Genomic DNA, 20198 nt, shown 5'->3' on the forward strand with positions numbered 1-20198 from the left:
CCATATTTTACTCCACATACTAAATATTCAGATTTGTAATAATAACAAGAAAGAAAGTTCCACATGGTGCAAGTAACTCATTGTGTCTTATATTACACAGAAAGGTATCTTTGGAAAATTACGTAACTAAACAAAATGTTTAGTCTTTTTATTGTGTTTACTGTAACTTATCACTGTCTAGCATCCATTTGAAACAAATTATGCAAAAAAAAAAAAGTAAAAAGACTGCTAAGCAAACATTTTCCTTCTTCATAGCCACAGATGAAAGACAGTGTCTGTATGTTTGCTCTTTAATACATTTTTTTTCAGTATTGTCAAACTAAGCCAAATCTTCTAATTCTTTAATTCTTATAAACAATTTCCTAACAATACATTCATTAGGAACACATATGACTGTTGAAGCAGTCTGGATTACAGTTTATACCACAGAATCTTGATGTTCCATGAATGGAAGGCAATAGCTCAGTCACAACAGATCTGCAGTGAAGGAAAGTAGCTTAAGGAAACACAGAAAGGGGAGGTAGTGAATTTAATACATGTGGCACTGAATAATAAAGTATCATCCTAAGAATCCTCAGAGGAAGAATATTCCCAGGATTAAAAATTAAGTATTGAATTTGACAGGAAGAGGAAAAACAAGTCACATAGATTTTACCCTATGTCAGCACAGATGGCTGCCTTCAGCTTAACTAATTTTCTGCAGGAAAAAGTTCCACAAATTACACATATCAAGTAGACAAGCTTTTAAATCTCTTTCAAAACATTATAGGCTAATCCTTTACTTATACATGTAAATGAACAGACTCACATCTGCAGCTGCTAAAAGCCTCCCTCCCCCCTAAACAAACAAACTATAGTTGATAATTTAAATTATTAGAGGGCTAAAGAGAGTTGGAAATTGGTGTAACCATCCTAAAATGTAGATGTTGCTAAAATGGTATTTATTAATCTACTATCAGTTAGTTCCACAGCCTTTTACTCATCTATTTTATCCTTATCACCTTATCTACAGTAATTGCACTTTGGATTTGTGACACATTTCTGTGTTTTATTATATATAATAAAAGTCAGACTGTAATCATCAGATGATTAGAAAGAACAGCTGCAACCACTACTCAGATGAACAACTAGAGCCACTCCACGCACAGGGAGAGAGCAAGTCTGATACATGCTCCTGATGGAAGAAAGATTCTTTCTTTTCCCTTTCCTATTTTTGCCTTGCATTGTAATACTCCTACCAACTCACATAATCAGATTCCCTTCAAGGTCAAGTGTAATATCTATGCTCCTGCTGGAAGAAAGCTAAATCTATGTCTTCCTGTCACAGAGGAGTTAATCATAAAGCTGTTATCACTTCATGTTCTTATTGACAGAAAGCAACAAATTTGAGCAACAAGCAACAGCTGAACAAAAGTCAGTTTTTGGTCATGAAGAGTTATTGCAGCTCCCTGGCAATAGGAGCTGTCTGGCACAGGAGTCTAATGGCTTTATGATTAAAACAGGACTGAGGGGCTAGCATCATGAAAATAATGACCTGTCATATCAGCTACCATATCAACAGCAGAAAAACTGTGGTTTTATTTCATCAGAAAGGGCAGGCGTATGCAATCCAAATTTGCAATGCCTCTGCTAGAAATTCACTGCCACTTTTATCATGTAAACAGTACTGCACAAAACACCCAAGAGTTACATCCTTCTCCTTTTTGTTTGGTTGGTTTGAAGGGGGATTTTTTTGCTTGTAACATTTTTCTTTTGCAAGTTACAACTGAAATCAAACACAGTGTATGAAACTGAAATTACCGTAATATGGCAGAGATTTATATATCCCTACTGTCAACCAAACAACCTACATCTCTTCTAGACATATGCATGGATCTAGTTTCCAAAAAAAGTGGTGTTTTTGTTCACTTTGGAAAGGACACAGTGGGATTCTTAACATTTTGTCCATAGGAAGGATGAAGTGCAGACGAAGTAGAACTATTGTGAAAAAAACCAAAAAACAAAAAACATTGACTATCTTCAAAGGAATGAAAACATAATGTGCATGAATTTCAAGTACATCACCATTGTAAAACCAAGAGAAAAATCATCTGGTTAAATACAGGCAAAATACCAGAATTTTATTCTAAAAACCCTGTAATTTAAATTTACACAGCAATCATGCTTAAGACTGTTGAGAATTAGCAGAATGTGCACATTAATACAGGTGAGTCTGAGTCAGAAGGGCTGGCCTTAACAAAGAATTTTTTGTAATGCAAATTTGCTACATTAGTAAATACTGTAGAAGTTGAATAGCAAGTAAAAACTGAGTGGAAAAAAAAAAGCCATGAAGGATCACTTTGATTTGCATTTGGAAAAATATTTGAAGTAGAGCCTAGACTGGTACCTGCAAAATATCTGTAAAATGTGATATTTGCTCTAGATGAAAAGACTTCACTGAATATTTTGAAATGTCAGAACTGACTTGGAAGAAATCCAAGGTCAGATACAGGAAAAAATTTGCCATAGCTTCAGGATGCATCTATGACATTTTTTAGTTACCACTACTATGGTACTCCTGTTATAGAACTACATTAAACAAAAAATACTTGTACAACTAGATATGTTTGAGCTTCATTTTTCTCCAAAGTATGAGCAACATTTTAATTACTATGAGATGTAAAAACTGCTAATTATCTTAAGCTGATATACTCCAGAATATTCTCTCATTGGCCCTATGAGCTGACACCACAGGGCACCATAGTCTGCAGAGATGATGGAGAAAGTTCTGGCATGAGCAGCTTAAACAGGTAGAGAGACTGAAAACTGTGACAATGACCACAGCAGGTAACTCATGAAGTTATCTCATACAGAAGGGAGAAAATGATATCCTGATACACACTGTACACTGCACAGAAATCTAATGTTTCCTGGCTGCAGTTTTTACTTAGTTTCAGTCATATGTCAGAGCTAAAGGTATAGAATTATAGTAGATTAAACTTCATGTGATGTTTCATTCTGTCCTTTGTCATATAAACTTGCTTTTGGAGAAATCGTTGAGCACTCTACATCAACAATACTGATTTGTGTGTTTCAAGATAGCAGAAACACAGTATAGTAATAAATTCTGTGGGATGTAGTCAATAAAAAAACCCTTAGTTTTTCTACAGAAAGTATTGGAAGAAGTATAAATAATTTTATTAGGAACTCTAAGGGTAAGAAATGCAAGACACAACTCATAAAGAGCTATTACTCAGGTAGCTGGTTACTTACTTGACCCATGTAGAATTATTTTACATATTTAATCTGTCTCTTAGTTATTTCCTCAACTTGTTAGCTATTTATACTCCCTTTACATCAAACAAGGTGTAATTTCTCTCCTTTACTGAACTTGCTACTGAAATTAAAGTTCAGAGGAATCTTAGAGTTAAAATCAAAACCATAAATCTTTTCCAGAGACAAATATAACTCTCTTTTTAATCTTCCAAGCCAAAAAGCTCAGTATTTTTTCAGTAGGACACATATCAGGAATTGCAGTCATACAACTTCCTGGTATCCCTGCACAAATACGGGCATGATAAGAGTCCAACTGAGTGAAGATTATGAGTGACTTGTTACTGTTTCTTAATTTGCCAGTCCTTTTGTATTTAGCACATTGTTTACTTAAAATAAATCTACTCGATTAAAATACTATTGTAGTTATAATATTATAAAACATTTTAACTTATCTTACTTCTCTTTTTGCAAGTGGACGAATGAGTCACCCTACCTGGATTTTCTTTCACTTGCCACTTCACTCTGCCATGTGCAAAGAAAAGAAAAAGCAAGCTAAGCTTTTACTTGAAGAAAAGACTTAATGTGCAAAGGGAGTGCACTCATTCAAGCAAACCTAGGTTTATAGTCGTTAGTATAGTACTGATATGGCCTTGGTAATTACTTCCTTTAGAGTTATGAGAAAAAGGTATTTATCTGTCTGTTATAAACACCTCCCAAATTAAGGATAAGTGCAAAAAAAACCTTTAAAAATTCAAATTTGTTTTCAAAAGTTGACCCAAGATGTAAAACCAATGGAATAACAGTTAATTAGAAAAACTGAAAACAAGAATAAGTCAAATGTGTGTATGATGTACACAAAAAAAAAAAAAAAATCAAGCCAGAAAAACAAAACCAAAAAAAAATTACTTTGAAACAAAAGTCTTGTGTGAAGTACTTCTCCAGGAAGACATCAAAGGAGAAAATGCCATTTAAATGACATATTTTATTTAATTTACTGAAGAGTCCAGACAATGTATCACTTATTCACACATCGGGACTTTTTATGACGTGTTGCTGCCATGACAGACAGATATAGGATACAAGAGTTTGGGATCTCTTCTCTTTCACCTCCCACAGGAAATGTATATGTCAGTCCTACTGCCTCACAAAACATCCAAAACTTTACCAACCACATGGCTTGGTTCAGAACTACATCTGTGCTGATGCCTGTTATGTCACAACTGTTTCTCTTCCAAATTACAAAGCCTTCAGCTGAGAATCCTGGAAGGAAACAGAGATTCCACAAGTCTTACAGAAACATTTGCCAGTGACTGAGCATGCAGATACTTATTGAAGTCAGGGAAAAACCAGTACCACTGAAGAATGTCAATTAACACAGTACTTTAAGTGCTGTTTTTCATAGATAACTTGACAATTTAAGGCCATTAAAATATTGTAGAGTAGTGTGTGGGTGTGTCTTAAACAGCTGTGTAGTACTTTGTGTCATGACCTGAATTCTGCTTTAGGTAACTTACTCACCAGAATTTACTCTGTAAAAATTAGACATTCATAATTCTAACATTCTGTCAATAATATTTTCCCAGATATCAAAACTATTACTTGAGGGGAAGATTAAATATGTCACATTTTTGAGTTGTTATATATCTATGGCCTAGATATTGAATGCAGAAGCAAAAATGGGAGCACCCCAGAACTTTCAAGCATAAAAATTTCCTCTAGCACTATAAAAGAAAATCATAAACCAATACTTTAAAAGATGCATTTTATAGATAAATTAATGTGCAAGAGTTGATTTTTGCAAAACTCAAGCAATACTTTTTTTCTTCATCTCTAATCATCTCCTTTCAGAATTTCTTAAGTGAAATGGAAAGTAACTTACTTGCAAATGTCATCTTCTGGGTCCTCAAGCCCAAACCTTTCATCAAAAGTAAGTTGTATCCATACATTTTCATCAAGTGCTACTAATCTCCACACTAGCACAGTGTTGCGTGGGTATGTATGTGGAAACTTGGGGCTGTGAATACTCCCATTAGTAGTCACAGTAATTATCTTCTCATGGTGAGGGTCCTGCACACCTACAGGAAGGACAGAAAACAGAGGCATCAATACTCATTCCTTCTCCTTTTCCCAAAGTGTTAGTATAGGATGCACAGATAAAAACACTTGTTTCATTTGCTTTTCTTCATCTGGCAAAAATTTCTGCTTGAAAAGTCCATATAATAACAACAAGACAAGAGTTTTTCTAAAACCTATATATTGTCAGATTGGTATTTACTCCGTAAATGATAGGGATTCTCAGAGGTAGCTATTATTAAATTTTTTAACAAAAGAAGGTCATAGTTTTATACAGGAAATTTTATATTACTTTCTTTTCAGCTATTCATTTTTTTTTCAGTTAGATATTTTACCTTATTTTTCGGACTTTTCTTTATAAACAGCATTCTGATGAACATTTATTTGAGTTTATAAAACACATACTTCAGTCTACTGTGAAAGTACACACTGCAATTGTACACTGCAATATAGCCATATATAAAGGTTGACAGCTAAATGAATGTAGTGCAAGAAAAGAAGGCAACAGGCACTGCATTGCTATTTTAAAAGAATCAATCTATACTTAAATATAATTTAAAGTCTGACGAACTTTTGCCTTCTATTTTTCTGGGCTTGTGCCTTCTACTTTTGGTATGAAAATGGTAAATTTTCTTTTAAGCAGAATGGCTGCTTATATCAAGCTAATGGAGTGTGGTCTTGCCAACATCCACACACACTTGCAAAGGACTGACTGCAGTAAGAGAGGACAGCATGCAGTAATAAGAAAAAAGGCATGAAACCAGAATTCCTAATTTAGATACTCCATTGGGTTTTTGTTAGCTGAGTCACAAACATTCTTCTATAGTGTACAGTCTGTCAGCTGAGAGCTGCTTGCTAAACACAGGAGCCAACAATAATAAAAATTACTTTCCCAGAGATTAGTGCACCAGAGTGCTATTTCCAAAGCATTCAAAGCACCACCATTTCAGATAAACATGTCAAAGTGTAGTATCTGATGACACTATACTTAGTGGTACTTTTTGTCCTTAAAAACACAAACAGAATTACAAACCATGATATATTTCACAACATTAAAAAGTGTTTTCTTTTGCATCATCAGGGCACTGATAATAACAGCACTGTAAGTAAGGACTGTAAATAGTCCAGGCATATCATGAATGAGAAGTCAATAAAAAGAGGGAAAGGAATGAAGACATGTCTACTTAATTTAGTGAACTGCATCTCCAGTACCTTCAAGTTCCCCCATTTGTAATGGAAAAATATCTGTTTGCTTTACACACAACAGTGTTACATGAACATATCAAATTTCCACAGACACCACATGCTCCATTTCAAATATTTGCTTTTGCACAATGGAATTTCTTCTCTTACAAAAGAATTATTTTGTATGATTACAAAGGCAAGTAATTCTCCAAGTCACTGGAGAATTAAGCTTATTATTTCTCTTCAGATAAGCTGCAATATTCCTTTTTATCTGTTCTACAAAATTAGTATCAGTGTACCACAAAATCTAGCCTTTTTCTACTGAGTTAATGCATGGTCTAAAAATTGCTCTTGAGTAGACTGTGAAAAGCACAACTACCTGTGCATGGCTAAGATGAGACTATAGTTTTTGATCTTTGTGGAATGACTTTGCAATTCCTGGCTTTATTTTAGGTATAAATCAGTCCAAATTACATTAAAAGGCAGTAGCAACCTCACTCAGATTTACAGCAGTCACATGCAGGACACCAAACCTACATACATAGCTGTTGTGGGCTGTCTGGCTGTCTGCCTTTCTATGAACAACCATCCTCCCCACGCTCATCCTGATATCCCTTTGCTGTCCAAAAAAAAAAAAAAAAAAAAAAAAAAAAAATTAAAAAAAAAATTATTCCTGTACAAACAGCATTGAAAAACTTTGAAGCATCAGTTTAGGCAAGGACTGAGGTAGACAAGGCACCATCTCAGCCAGGAGACAACTGGGAAAATGGGGACAGACAAGGACCAGAAGCATGCATTTGCATCTTTAGTAAAAAGCTTCAGCAGATGATAAGCAACCAAGATCATCTTCAGGAGAAAGTCCCAGAAATGAGTCAAACTAGACAGGAAAAATCCCGGTGTTGACCTAGAGACACGGTTACACTTATTAGGAAAGGACGGCACACACTTAACGTAGCCTGAAGTCGAAGAAGGAGTTGCCGCAGTCGTCTTTGATGTGGTACAAGATGCTATCACCAGATTTATACATCCATTGGTGCAGAAAGTCTGCCCCTGAAAATTACAAGATTCCAGGCATTCTGAAAGCACGGCAGTGCCTAACCCTTCCACCCATGTAGTAATGCAGATGAAAAACCACAGTATCACCAAACAGATCAGTAGATGCCACTGTAAACTGAAATTAAACCCACCGACTAGACAAGCTCATTCCTGCCTACTTCAAAGAAAGTCTCTTCCCCCATGGGCACAACACATTTCACAAAGATCAGCACTGACACTTTTTAAATATAGCAAATACCTCTCTCTTAGTACATTGTAATCTCTATATTTTAGCAAGGGTCATGGTTAAAACTCAGACAAATTGTATGCAGTTCAGGAGGCAGAGGAGGAACTGCAGAAGAAGAGAGGAGCTCCATGGGTGGAATAATTACCTTGGCACTGATTCACTTAAAAGGCCACACAGTTCCAGAAAAATTCATCTTTAAATCCTTTTGTTAAAACTAGACTTTTTCCACAACAGGACAACAGCACTGCTAATCACATAGTCTTAATATATATTATTTGGTTAATTTCATCTGATAGCCCTAAATTATGAAAAACAACTTTTAGGCCTTCAGAAATAACATTAGCTCATGTGTGGATATCACTGCTTAAAAAAATAAAGCCAAATCCAAACATAAAAAAAGTCTGAACTCCAAACATTTGCCAATAAACATTAGAAATTTTTCAGATATACAGAAATGTTTCAGTTTGTGAATTTTCTGTTTTAAAACTGAGAAACAAAAACTATTTGGTCATTACCATAGAACTTGATGAAAAGAGGGGTTTTTAATTAATTGAAAGGATCTCCAGACAACATTTCCATACAATTTTTACAACACACTCATCTGTACAGAAACTGAGACTTTGTAAAGAAATTCTCTGAAATGTAACATAACATGCTACTTCTTCCTCTTTCACCAGACTTTCAAGAAGCAGTAAGCCTGCTTTCAAAAGCAGTAACACAAGCCATACAGGGGCACCTTTTTCTGTCCTGTCTCTGATTCAGTTGCCTCCAGGCACTTTTAGCTATTATTCGAATACAACAGTCAAAAGAAATTTAACTCTTTTTGCTAGGCACAAAAGAAAAACTGGAAAATTATCTGTTATTGGCAGAAAATTGAAGACAAATACCTCTGTTCTATATTGTTTGCATAAAATGGCTATCAGGGCAAAGTCACCCAAAGCCATACAAATGCTGCTATGCAGAGACCTCTGGAGACCCCCAGTCCCAGCTCCTGCTTAGGTCACAGCTCCTGCTCACATCAGAGCAGCTCAGTTATTGGAGGGTTGGCATTTTGCAGACAATGCTCAAAGTTCCTCACAGATGGAAACTCCACAGTACCTTGGGATAACTTGTTCCATTGCTGCACTGCCTCTCTAGGTAAGATGTTTTTTCCTAATATTAAATTTTATCCTCTCAAGCTGCATTTTTTTACCCATGATTCTTTCATTGACTTTGTGAGGCTTTTTTTGTTTGTTTGTTTGTTTTGGGATTTTTTTGGGGGAAAGGAGAGTTGATTTGTGGGTTTCTGGGGTTTTTTGGGTTTGGGGGTTTTTGGTTGTTGTGGTTTTTTTTTGTTGTTGTTTGTTTGGTTTTGGTTTTTTTCTGTTGTTGTTGTTTGTCACCCTGGTTATCAAGAGTTTTCTAAAGCCTTCTGAGTTTACATTCTTGTAGAGAACTTTCTCACACAACTTTCTGTAAACAACCTATTGTTTTGCATTCTTTCATAGAGGCGGAGAAATTTGATGTACAGGTAGTTTGTCCAGTGTCGTTGGAGAGGTGGCACGTTCACCCTCCAATCCACTGGCATCTTTTGAGAACTATAAAAGATTGGAGTCAGAAAAAATAAATTAGTCTCTTCATCGTGACCAAGGCTGTGGTGCGTCGTTTTTGCTTGTGTCATCTGGTGACAGTTGTTGTTTTGGTGGGGTTTTTTTTTGCTTTTTTTTTTGGGGGGGGGGTTGGTTTTCAATATTTGTTCTGGTGTTACAGTCTGTACCTTTTACCAGGAAGAGTTTAACTAGTCCATCCCTTGCTACTGCTTTTCAGGCAATTGGGGACCTGCTATGGATGCCTCACAATGTTCTCTTCCTCAGACAAAACAAGCCCAGACTCCTCACTGTCCATCACTTCCTGCCACCAGCTGGCTGAGCCTTCAAGCCTGGCCATCCAGCCAATTTTCAACCTAAGCAAGCAGTCTATTCTTCCCAGAATTTTGCCTCCAGTTGCACAAGAAATGTTTTTGATGCTCACAGGGTTTGCTTTCATCATCAACTTTTCCAGTACTAATGAAAAAAAAACCTTAATACTGACTTGCTGTATCTCCTAAGAGAGCTTCCCTAAGCAGTATGGTCCGCACCTTTTCTGGGATATGTTTCTAGAGATGGATCTTCTGTGGATTTTCCATTTTCAGTTGATTCTATGATACAGCTACCTATTTTAAGTCTTGACATGATCCTTCAGGTATTTGCAGGAAACTAGAAAAAGAGATGAACACTACCCACACACAATATACATGTGATCTATCAACTTCACAGCATGATAAATTCAACCTCTAACTAGAAATCTGATAATTTGCACAGTTACATATTACCCCAAATTAGAAAATTCAATTTATAAAGTATCATATGGATACAAAGTAACAAAGTAGGACCATGTAAGATAAATATTATATTTTGTTTACATTACTCCTCCCTCTGGCACATACTTAACTCACACACTTGGAAAGAGGTGAAAAAATTCTAGTTCACCCAACTCAAGATGAATGTATAGAAGAACTGTGTTTGTTTTGTTTTTTTTTTTAAATCCTACGATTTAACCTGTTCCTTTTTTCTTCAGTTACTATTTTGAGTTCAAACTTGTACTGTTACCTTAGGCACTGAATATCATACACTATTTGACTGCTGGCTAAAGGTCTTTCTGCCTTTCACATTATGTTAAGGACTGAACACAGATGAAGTGAGTGGAGAAGAAAATGTTCTCTAATTGATCTTCAGGAACCCTCAGTTTTGGCAGTTGGCCCAACAGGGAAGGACAAAAGGAAGAAAAAGAAAGGGAGGACAAGAGGGGTGGAGCAGGGGAAGACATCAGTGAGTGACAAAGCATGGAACTGCAGTAACAGATTTAATAAAGTTTCCACACAGCTGTGTGATTTAATGTCCTGCAGAAGATAATAATGACTAATCAGAAACCTTTTTTGATTCCAAATTGCATCAAGAAACAAAAATGAATTAATACTTTAACTTTATAAGCTCATACTTTATAACCTTTGAGTATTCTGCCAGCACTTTGCCTAGTATTCTGGCTTCTGCTCAAAGAAGAGAATGGCAATTAAACAGGGGTGGGTTTTTTGGTGGGTTTTTTTTGGTAGGTTTTTTTTTGGTTGGTTGGTTGGTGGGTTGTTGTTGTGGTTTTTTTTTTTTTTGCTTGTTTGTTTTTTCCCTGCACAGTAAATCTTCTTGCATTAAAAGTAACCTCTGTTGAGATCTGTTTTCAGACCAAATTCTTTTGGAAGGCAGTCTTGGTCCTGAACTTCTCAGTATCTTTTAAAACTAGATAAATACAACATTTTAGCCAAGACAAAGAATTCCTACTGCTAAATGTTAGATGAGGTAACTTCTTGCTGTTATCACATGCTCAAAGATGTAATTATTGTAGAGTGTTTCAATAAGCATTTATTCCAATGTCCACAGGTAAAGTCTTGGCTACACTGGCATCAATATTAAAGCCCCTGCTGACTTGAATATGAAAGGAATTCCATCTATGCTAAATACATTAACCTGTTAGACTTATTTTATAATGGACTGATAATAATATGATCTGCTTTCTTTATCCTGAAAAAAATAGGATTATTAGTACATTGTATATTCATAAGACAAATACATACACCAGTCATTCAAGAATTAACAAAGTAGTCTGTAATACAAAAATTAGCAGGTAAAGTTATTATAAACATCCTTCTTTTCTCTTATGAATGAAATAAATACCAAGCCCATCTTTTTGGGTTTTTTTGCATTATTTCTTGTCTGAGTAAAATTATTATATAGTAAGTAAGCATCACATAAGACACAGTCTCTAGTCAAGGATTTCTCCCTGTCCCTGTCCTCTAGCTTGAGTGACTGGAGTCATCTTAGACAGAATAGGCATCACTTAAGGAAAGAAAATTCTGGCCTCTTCCTACAACCAATGCTATTAATATATTTATCAAAATAATCCAGATTTTTTTTTTTCTGGAGGTGCAATGCTATAAAGAGGAAAGGATATCAAATGTCAAGCAGAAAGTATTTTAGAAATTTTAAAGGCACTATATTATAGTTCATTCCATTCCCATTTTTATTTTTTACTTTGAATGATTTACAATTCATTTACACATGTGGGTATAGTCTCTGAATGTCAAAGCAGTACCTGAAAGCGTGATGACAAAAACAAAGCCAAAACAATATAGATGGAGAAAGGGTGGAAAAGAGAGAGAGACAGAGAGGAGAGGAAAAGGGAAAGAAGGTAAAACTCATCATTCTGAGTAGATCACTCCCCCTACCATGACAAGGATTGGCAGACAGTAAACAGCCCTATGTATGCAGGGCAGACAACAAATGTAATCAGCCTAAATACCTGCCTTCACTCAGCAACACCTGAGCTCTTCATGATTTCCTCATCTTCCTGCAACAAGACTACTCTTAATATTTTTCTCTTTTGCTATATTCCAGAGCAGCAATCTGTTAAATAATATATTTTATGTTTTCCATTTCCTATTTTCTCTTCCCCTGCTGAAGGGAGAAGCATTTTAAGCAATCTCCACTCAAAAGTCCCTCTCTGCAAAATTATTTAATTAAAAACTGTTGAAACTGAAGCAAAGCATAACAGTAGGCAGTGATGGATCAATTTTCCAGCTTCATCTCATGGAAGGCTAGAGCATCAGGCTCAGTCTCCTTTAATAATGAACAGGTAAAATGGGTGGTCCTGAATGATAACAAAACTCAGGAAGGGAAAGGCTTTTGAAAGCTACTCACCCAGGTTTTAACAAACACATGATTAAATGGCATGGGATAGAAGGAACTGCATGTCTCCTTGGAAAAGTACAACTTGCTCTACATGAAAAATCTCAGTAGAAAAGATCTGCAGGAATATTTAATGCTGAGAGGGATGAGGAAGCAAACACAAACAGTTAACCAGGAAACCAGGAAAAGGTTTGCCCAGCTGGAGATATTTATATCCATTCAGAGATAACAAAGTTATTTATTTACTTTATAACGAAGAAAAAAGTATTTTGTTTGGGAGGTTTGGGTGAAGAAATATTAGTACTTTCAAATCTGTAATCTTTCCAATTCTGTTACTAAAAATAATTGTTCCTTCTTTCCTATGGGAACTGATTTAGAAAAGTTTTGAAAAACATAATTCTGACATGTAAACAAACATCAACAGGAAGTACAACTATAAATAGTATCTACAGCAACAACAGAAACTCAAGTGAATGTAAAAACCATCACATATAACTGTTCGAGCCCAGTGCTTCCAAGTTGTTTTCAATTTTATTACAACAGCGCTTAGAAGCTACATCCAAAATTAGCTTTGTTAGTACAGGAGACCACACACATGCCCACACAGTATCAGTCAGTCTGTCTTGAAAAGCTGTACATACCAGCCGAGATAGGAAGGGACAGGGAAACAGAGCATTATTACCCTGATTTTCCAGACTGTGCATGGCACAGGGTGGTTACAAGTGCAAGAAGATAACTTCAACAAAACAGTGAAATGAACCTGGATTTCCTTTCATCTCGGTTAAAAGCATTAATTTCAATGCCATATATTAAAACCTACTTGTAGCTCATTTCTTAATACTAGCTATGGCTCTTCATGTGCTTTTAAAGTCACGTGATTCATATGCTTTATAGAAAAAATTCTTTAAAATCCAAACCATTTGAAACTTGCACTTCTTGATCTTAAGTCAGATTTTGCTGAAAAGCAGGGCTTAATTTTATTATGCCCCTTTTCTTTATGGTGCCTTCAGTTTATATTGTGCAGCACTTGTTAAGAGCAGATACTAGTAAACATTTGGGAAAAAGATTATCCATGGTCCATGTGGAATTCAGTCTGAATAAATAGACTCTATGGATACAGAATGTGTTAAACAGCTCTCTCTCATTTTAGGTATTATTCAGAATAAAAAAAAGACTGATCATGTTTCAAGAGGTGGAAAGAAGAAATAAAAAAAAGATAAAACTACCACTCTAATATTTAGAATCACCAGCCCTGAAATGCTTTGGTTTGCTATTTGCATTGTTTTGCTATTTGCATGGATTTTATTTTTTTAATTCTTTACACAGTAGAGTATGTTACATATATATCAATTCAAACATTTATGAAGATCATTATTAATAGTCTAAGTTCTGAAAAAAATGTGTTGCCCAAGACCATATTGAAAAGCATTGCTGCAAATGCTTTTAGTCAGAAAATTACACTGATGAAGTCCTGTAAGGGGGCACATAAAAGGAAACCAGAGACTGAAGGGTTTGTGCACTACAATTGAAGGCAGGAATGCAGCACATTTTGGGCTAGTTTTATCTACACAGCAAGAGTAGCCATAAGAATGAAGCTCATGTGGCATTCAGTTCACTATCAAAAGTGCAGAGGGTCCTAAGCAAAACTCTTAGTACAGAAGTGACATTGCTACTGGAAACTCCAAAAACCAGCTGAAAGTTGTCCCAAGCTTACCTCACATACACACAATATGTACCTCCAGAATAATCTTGTGTTAAAAAGGCAAGAGAAACAAAATAAAAAGAAATCATTTGGCATCACTATTTTCTGAATTAGACTACACTATACTTCCAAATTCAGAGACATAAAAGCATTACATCTTTAATGTCCATTTAAGCAAAAAAAAAAAAAAAATTTATTTGGTGTTAGCCTGTTAAAACAAAGCTTTTGGAATAATATGATGTCTTCACCTAATTAAAATTTGATTCCTAGAAGTTGATTTCACAGGAAGCAGTCATGTATTATCAATACATATCTGTAGAGATGAATGCAATGCAACTGTTATTGAACTGGAAGACCTTCAGGCAGACAGCACTCAGTACAAAATCAAAATTGAAACATTCATTTCTAATGCCTTTGAACTGAAGGTTAAATCATGCAGCACGTAACATATTTGCATGTGTAGAAGAAATTTAGAAAGGAAGCACAAGTCCAGGTACAGCAGACAGTCTGTCGATCTGCAAGGACAAAATGAGAAAGTTTTGTAGGGTATAAAAACACCATATGGAAAGCTAATACTTTTTACAACTCTGTTATCATGCATCTCTGATCCTGCTGGCTATTGAACTCATGCATATGTGAAAATGAGAACCTGTTTTTACAGACAGGCCACAGTGACAAGAATCTGATATTTAGACAAACTGATGAGAATTTTCCTAGGACAGAGAGATTTTCTAGCTTGAGGGAGAGAACTCTTGCCATTCTCTCTAAATAAGTAAAACACTTTCCCTTTTCAGGTAATTGCAAGTGGTACGAGCCTAACTGATCATTCAGACCTTACTCTTCAGGAAAGCCAGATGAACAATAACATCACATTTGCAAACAATTTATCCTTATTTTCCTGTGACCTCTGTATTTTTCCAAAGACCATAAAGGCATAATGGAACATCCATAAGAGACCTGTATCCCATAGGCTAGTGGGTATAAAATATCATAGGCATATGGTATTTTACATTAAAACACTTCAAAAAGACCCTTCTGCTAATCTAGTATAGCAGGTGTCTTTGAGGAGGACTGACAGCAGGGCCCAAGCACCATCAATCACAATTTATGCCACTGAAAAGGTTATATATAGTGCTGCAGTCTTCAGAAACATATTGATACACTGATTTAGGCTTTACTCCCCAGAGCTGCCAATGTTCACATTATTTCCCATGTTAACTTATTATTTTATTTGTTCACAAATAATTTAGGATTTTTTTCACACAATAAGACTTTCTGTACAGACAGACTCTGACTCCCTTGGAAGCACTGCATATGACCTGAGGCCATGGAACAGGCTTCCAAAATTGATTGATAGCACTGGGATTACAGGAGTGTCGGTGGTTAGAAGTGTGGAATATCACAGGGTGAAAACTATCATCTCAAGAGCCTTCAATCCCGACCTCAACAGAGGTAGAAAAAGGAAGCCGAAAACTGGTAGAAACCCATCTGTCCACCAATAAATAAGACCTGCTTTCTTGGCAATTTATCCTAGGTGAACAGTAAACTAGGTTCGGATACTTAATGAAAACCACTTTCCAGTCTCTTCAATCACATTTGGAAGAGGTTTTGGATGCCAGTTTGTATTGGCATATGAACTCCTTGGGGAGAAAGGTAGAACTATTTATTTCACAGGCACAGAACTGCACTTTTTAAGAGCAGTTTGGACAAGTTGAATTGGAAGTTCACATCACATCACATCACATCACATGAGTCTCAAGACAAGAAGGAAATGAAATGCCAGAACTCTGTTTACCAAAGAGAAGGAAAATGGAAATAATTTTCCCCTAGTTACACTTGGAGTCACTACAGAACAACTCAAGTGTTAATCCCCGTGTTCTAATTGTAAGAGTTGTTTATATTTTAAAATAGAAGAAAACTATAGTAATTTCAATTAAATTAAACTGTGCCTTATATTAAGGCACTGCATTTTTCCAGAGCATAGCAGCAAGTTACTATATGAAAGAGAACAGCTTTTGTAAAGATTCCTACCTTGATGCACGCCTCATTTATAATTTTATGTCTAAGAATTCCAATGCATCCCCAACAGAAGGCATTTATCAACAGCTTCAACACTAATAGGTGAAGCTAGTAATTCAATTGCAAAACAAACAAGATAGGAATATCAAGCCCTCAAGCTTATGCCTTCATGTAAATTAGAAGGAACAAAACAATTAATACATGCTTAATCTAATCCAGCACTGCAATTAACGGGATGTCTGAATCACTTGGTGATAAATGCTCTGCAATAAATAAACATATATATATTACACATGATGGCTGAAGAAGAAAGTAAATATTTCTCTTATCTAATCAGCTTCCCTCTGCAGAATTTTAGCAATATCAGTCTCTACAAACTTTGATGGTCCACAATGTTGTTTACTCAGTCCACCATAGCACTGCATGAAAAAGAATTCTATACACATAGAATGCTTAAGATGAATCCGAAGATTGTTAATTAATAGCTTACTGAAATTTTTAGCCATGCTAATATTTTTTCTTATTTCTAGGCACCGTAGCAGAAGCCTATTTTTTAAAAAACTTGCACAATTAAAAAAAATAATAAGTAGAAAGTCCAAAGTGTTATGGCAGATGTTTTGTTTGAAATTGAAATCTTGAAGTTAGGATTATAATATGCCACAGGTAAAGTATTATCTGCACATCAAAGCATCACTGCTATAAAGAAAAATGAAGCACCAGATGCCAAATGTTGACTACCTCCGCTATGAAGCTGAAAAAGAACCAAAGGCTGCTGAATGAAAATCAACTGAGAATGTTTAGGATTTGGGGGAGGTGAGGGTGATCTCGTTGTTTCAGAATTTTTTGAAACAGCATATTAACATGTTTTAAATATTTCAGGTCTTCTGTAAAAGCAGAAAAGTTACATTATCACACCAGCAAATCTGACTTGATGATTACTGATTTCACTCTTTTAAGATTCCTTCCTCACAGACTGGATTTCCCTCACTGAGGGAAGTAATTGATTTATCTTTAGCAGGTTGCACTTTAACACAATTTGGATTTGTAGTCTCCGAATAAAGAAGTTTGCTTCTGAAAACATTATTCCCTCAGACTCTTTTAAAACATGGGCATCATATACAATTTCTTTTAGGATGATCAAAAAAGCAAGGCTCAGGATATTTTTTTTAATCCAGAGATGTCTTAAACTCAACTTGCTTAGGTTTAGGTCTTCAGAAGAAGCAGAAAGAGAAGGATTGGTATTTCATGGTATCAACTATTTGCATAGAACTTAATATAACTGAAACAGTTGATTTCACCGAAAGTTTAGCAGATTCTCTGCAATGAGAAAAGTTTTCAAAATAACCTTTAAGTTGAGCTGTTACTGTTCAAAGAACAGTGCACGACCATGAGCACTAAAAAACCCACTTTGAAACATGTCTTCTCTTTTAAATCTAGCAAATACAGACTTGCTAACATATACATTCCTTCATAGGGTACTAACTTTATTCTGGTTTTAAATTCATTAATTTGTGTATTTTAAGAAAATTAAAGCTCACTCTATTAAAAGTTATTAGACTAATTCTTTTTAGATTATCAGCAGGATACAAAGACCTCATGGTTTTAATTATTATTTTAAAAAATTCCTATGTACAGAACTTTTACCTAAACTATTTAAATATTCTTATATGAAGAGCAGGATGACTTATGAGTTGCATTGTTGCAAAGACAAACTATATGCATCCATATACAGGCATTTACTGAAGAATTGGTGAAAAAATATAAATTCTTCTGCCATTTAATACTATTTGTTACTTCACAGTTCAGCAGAAGTAGTTCTGTGATGTCTTTTCAGATTTAATGCTGTTGTTTAAAAAAAAAAAAAGAGTTTTCTTGGATGGAGATCTTATCCTAATCTTTTAATTTTTTATGGTATGTCTAATTACTGCTAAGTGCACTTCTGGAACTAACATCAAATCTACTTGTAAGACCCAGGGAGTTCATAGCACAAGGGAAAGTGAGAAAATAATTAAAAAGAGTAACAACAAAATAAGTCATCATCTTATTTTGAAATCGGCCAAATCTGATGAAGGCTAAAGTGATCACATACTCTCAGCTCATGGGAATGCACATTTGCCTCTGGAAGATTCTTGCTGTACCAAATTGGAAGAGGAGAGCAGAAACTGTTTCTGCTATCTTTAAAGCTGCAGGCCTAAAACTAATAAAGATGAAAGTCTTTTGCCCACTTCAGAAGGGATGGATGTGAAATATATCAAATATCAGAGGCATACATGAAGTCAACAGTGCGAACAGCTGTATTAAAACAAGTCCATACCATTAGAATAATTACTAGCAGAAAAAGAAATTGAGGGTAGAAATTAAAAATGTGCCAGATTCAGACTAGCACAGTTGCAGGGATTTTTCAAATTACAACCCAAGGATGTCCTCAGATCAGAACTAACCAGTCTTGGTATGGAAAGGTCAAAAAATATGCTTCAGTTCAGCAGAGACTTGGAGACATGTTAAACAGACTTTAAGAGTATCAAAAAGAATGGGCAAAAAAATCTCACCACCAGCAGCCCGAGTGATTCCACACATCAGGAGAACAGAAAGTACCCCCTCCTCCTCCCACAAGCTGGATTTCCCATTTGCTCCATTATTCTACCCCAGCCTCCTGCAGCTGTGAGGATCCCACAGCAGAGCCCTTCCGTGGGGCGCGGGAGGTGAGGCCAGCCCCGGGCCAGCACCGCTCCTGCTGCTTCCTCTGCCATGCTCGCTGGAGTCAAGCCTGGCACCAGCTGCATTCCAGGGCAATTCTGGCTTTAAGGCAGCTCACATCTTTCAGCAACACCACCTATGCACACCATCAGACAGTCACCAATACTCTAGTCAATATCTTCCTTTTCACACACTGGTAGAGAGCAATGCCTTTAAGTTTGCTGGCTGGAGCTAACAGAAGCCCTCCTTGAGACAGGTATTCATTCTCATGAGCTCAGATTGTTTCAGCTGTTCTGGGTGCAGTTTTCCACACCATAATCATCTCATGTACTAAAAGAATGGTACTTCACTGTGAGAGAACAGATAGAAGAATGAAGATGTATTAGGGCATTTCAGACATTTGCTGTACTGATAAGCCTTCCTTTAGGAGACTTCCCACAAGGACTGGAAGTTTCCACAAGGGTCTGCATTTGCACTTTGTCCAGTGCTGCTTATTACCCTCACTATTTCTAGAGACTGGTCTGGGAAAATATTAGGCAAAAGCTCAATTGAAACAAAGTAACCTCTGTAAAGTAAAAATAGTATAGATTAATAAAGGGTCTAGAAGCACAGTTTCTTTCTTTATTTTGGCAATTCTTCACATACAACTCCCTCCAACCCCCAACAGCTGGAAGGCTGGGTTTTCATTCTGTTCTCTGGTACATCCTGCAGACGACAGTAAACCCACTCTATCCATTTGCAAAATCACTTGCTTTCCTTGTGACTGCTGTTAAAATTGAAGCTGATAACAAAACCATCCTCCTTCTCAAGGAGACACACACCATTCCCCAGCACACATCCCTCAAGCGCTAACGCCTGGTGCAGGATGGGATTACTAGGGATCAGAAGTTGGCAAATCTGGGTATCTACTCACAGCTAAGCCCAAAGCCATTCACAAATACAATATTCTGGGTCTCATTGAAGGCATTTAGTTATAGGTGTTCTTGTTTTCTATTATAATACTTCCCTCCACAGGACAACTTTTTTTGTTAGTGCTACTAAAAAAGAGTGCCACATAAATTTTGAACAAAGTCGATACTTATCAGCAATTCCCAATTAACTATCCCAAGGATTTGTTTAATTCATCCCCTAAAGCTTTTACAGTTACTGTATGAAGAGGAAAGCAAAAGCCACTTCCTTTTGTGTTATAAATTTCTATTTAATTTTATTCTAGTTCTGGTTACAAGCCAAA

At 36.0% G+C, this 20198-nt stretch overlaps 1 protein-coding gene across 1 annotated transcript in view; it reads right to left on the reverse strand.

Annotated features, from left to right (window-relative positions):
• The window catches only part of PDGFC (platelet derived growth factor C), a 120816-nt gene that overhangs the window by 46383 nt on the left and 54235 nt on the right, over positions 1-20198 (reverse strand). Inside the window, exon 2 of the mRNA XM_053975652.1 lies at positions 5135-5330. Within this exon, the coding sequence (XP_053831627.1) occupies positions 5135-5330 (196 nt within the window). The remainder of the gene's footprint in view (positions 1-5134; positions 5331-20198) is intronic.

Source organism: Vidua macroura, chromosome 4, assembly GCF_024509145.1.
Source record: "Vidua macroura isolate BioBank_ID:100142 chromosome 4, ASM2450914v1, whole genome shotgun sequence".
Taxonomy (NCBI): domain Eukaryota; kingdom Metazoa; phylum Chordata; class Aves; order Passeriformes; family Viduidae; genus Vidua; species Vidua macroura.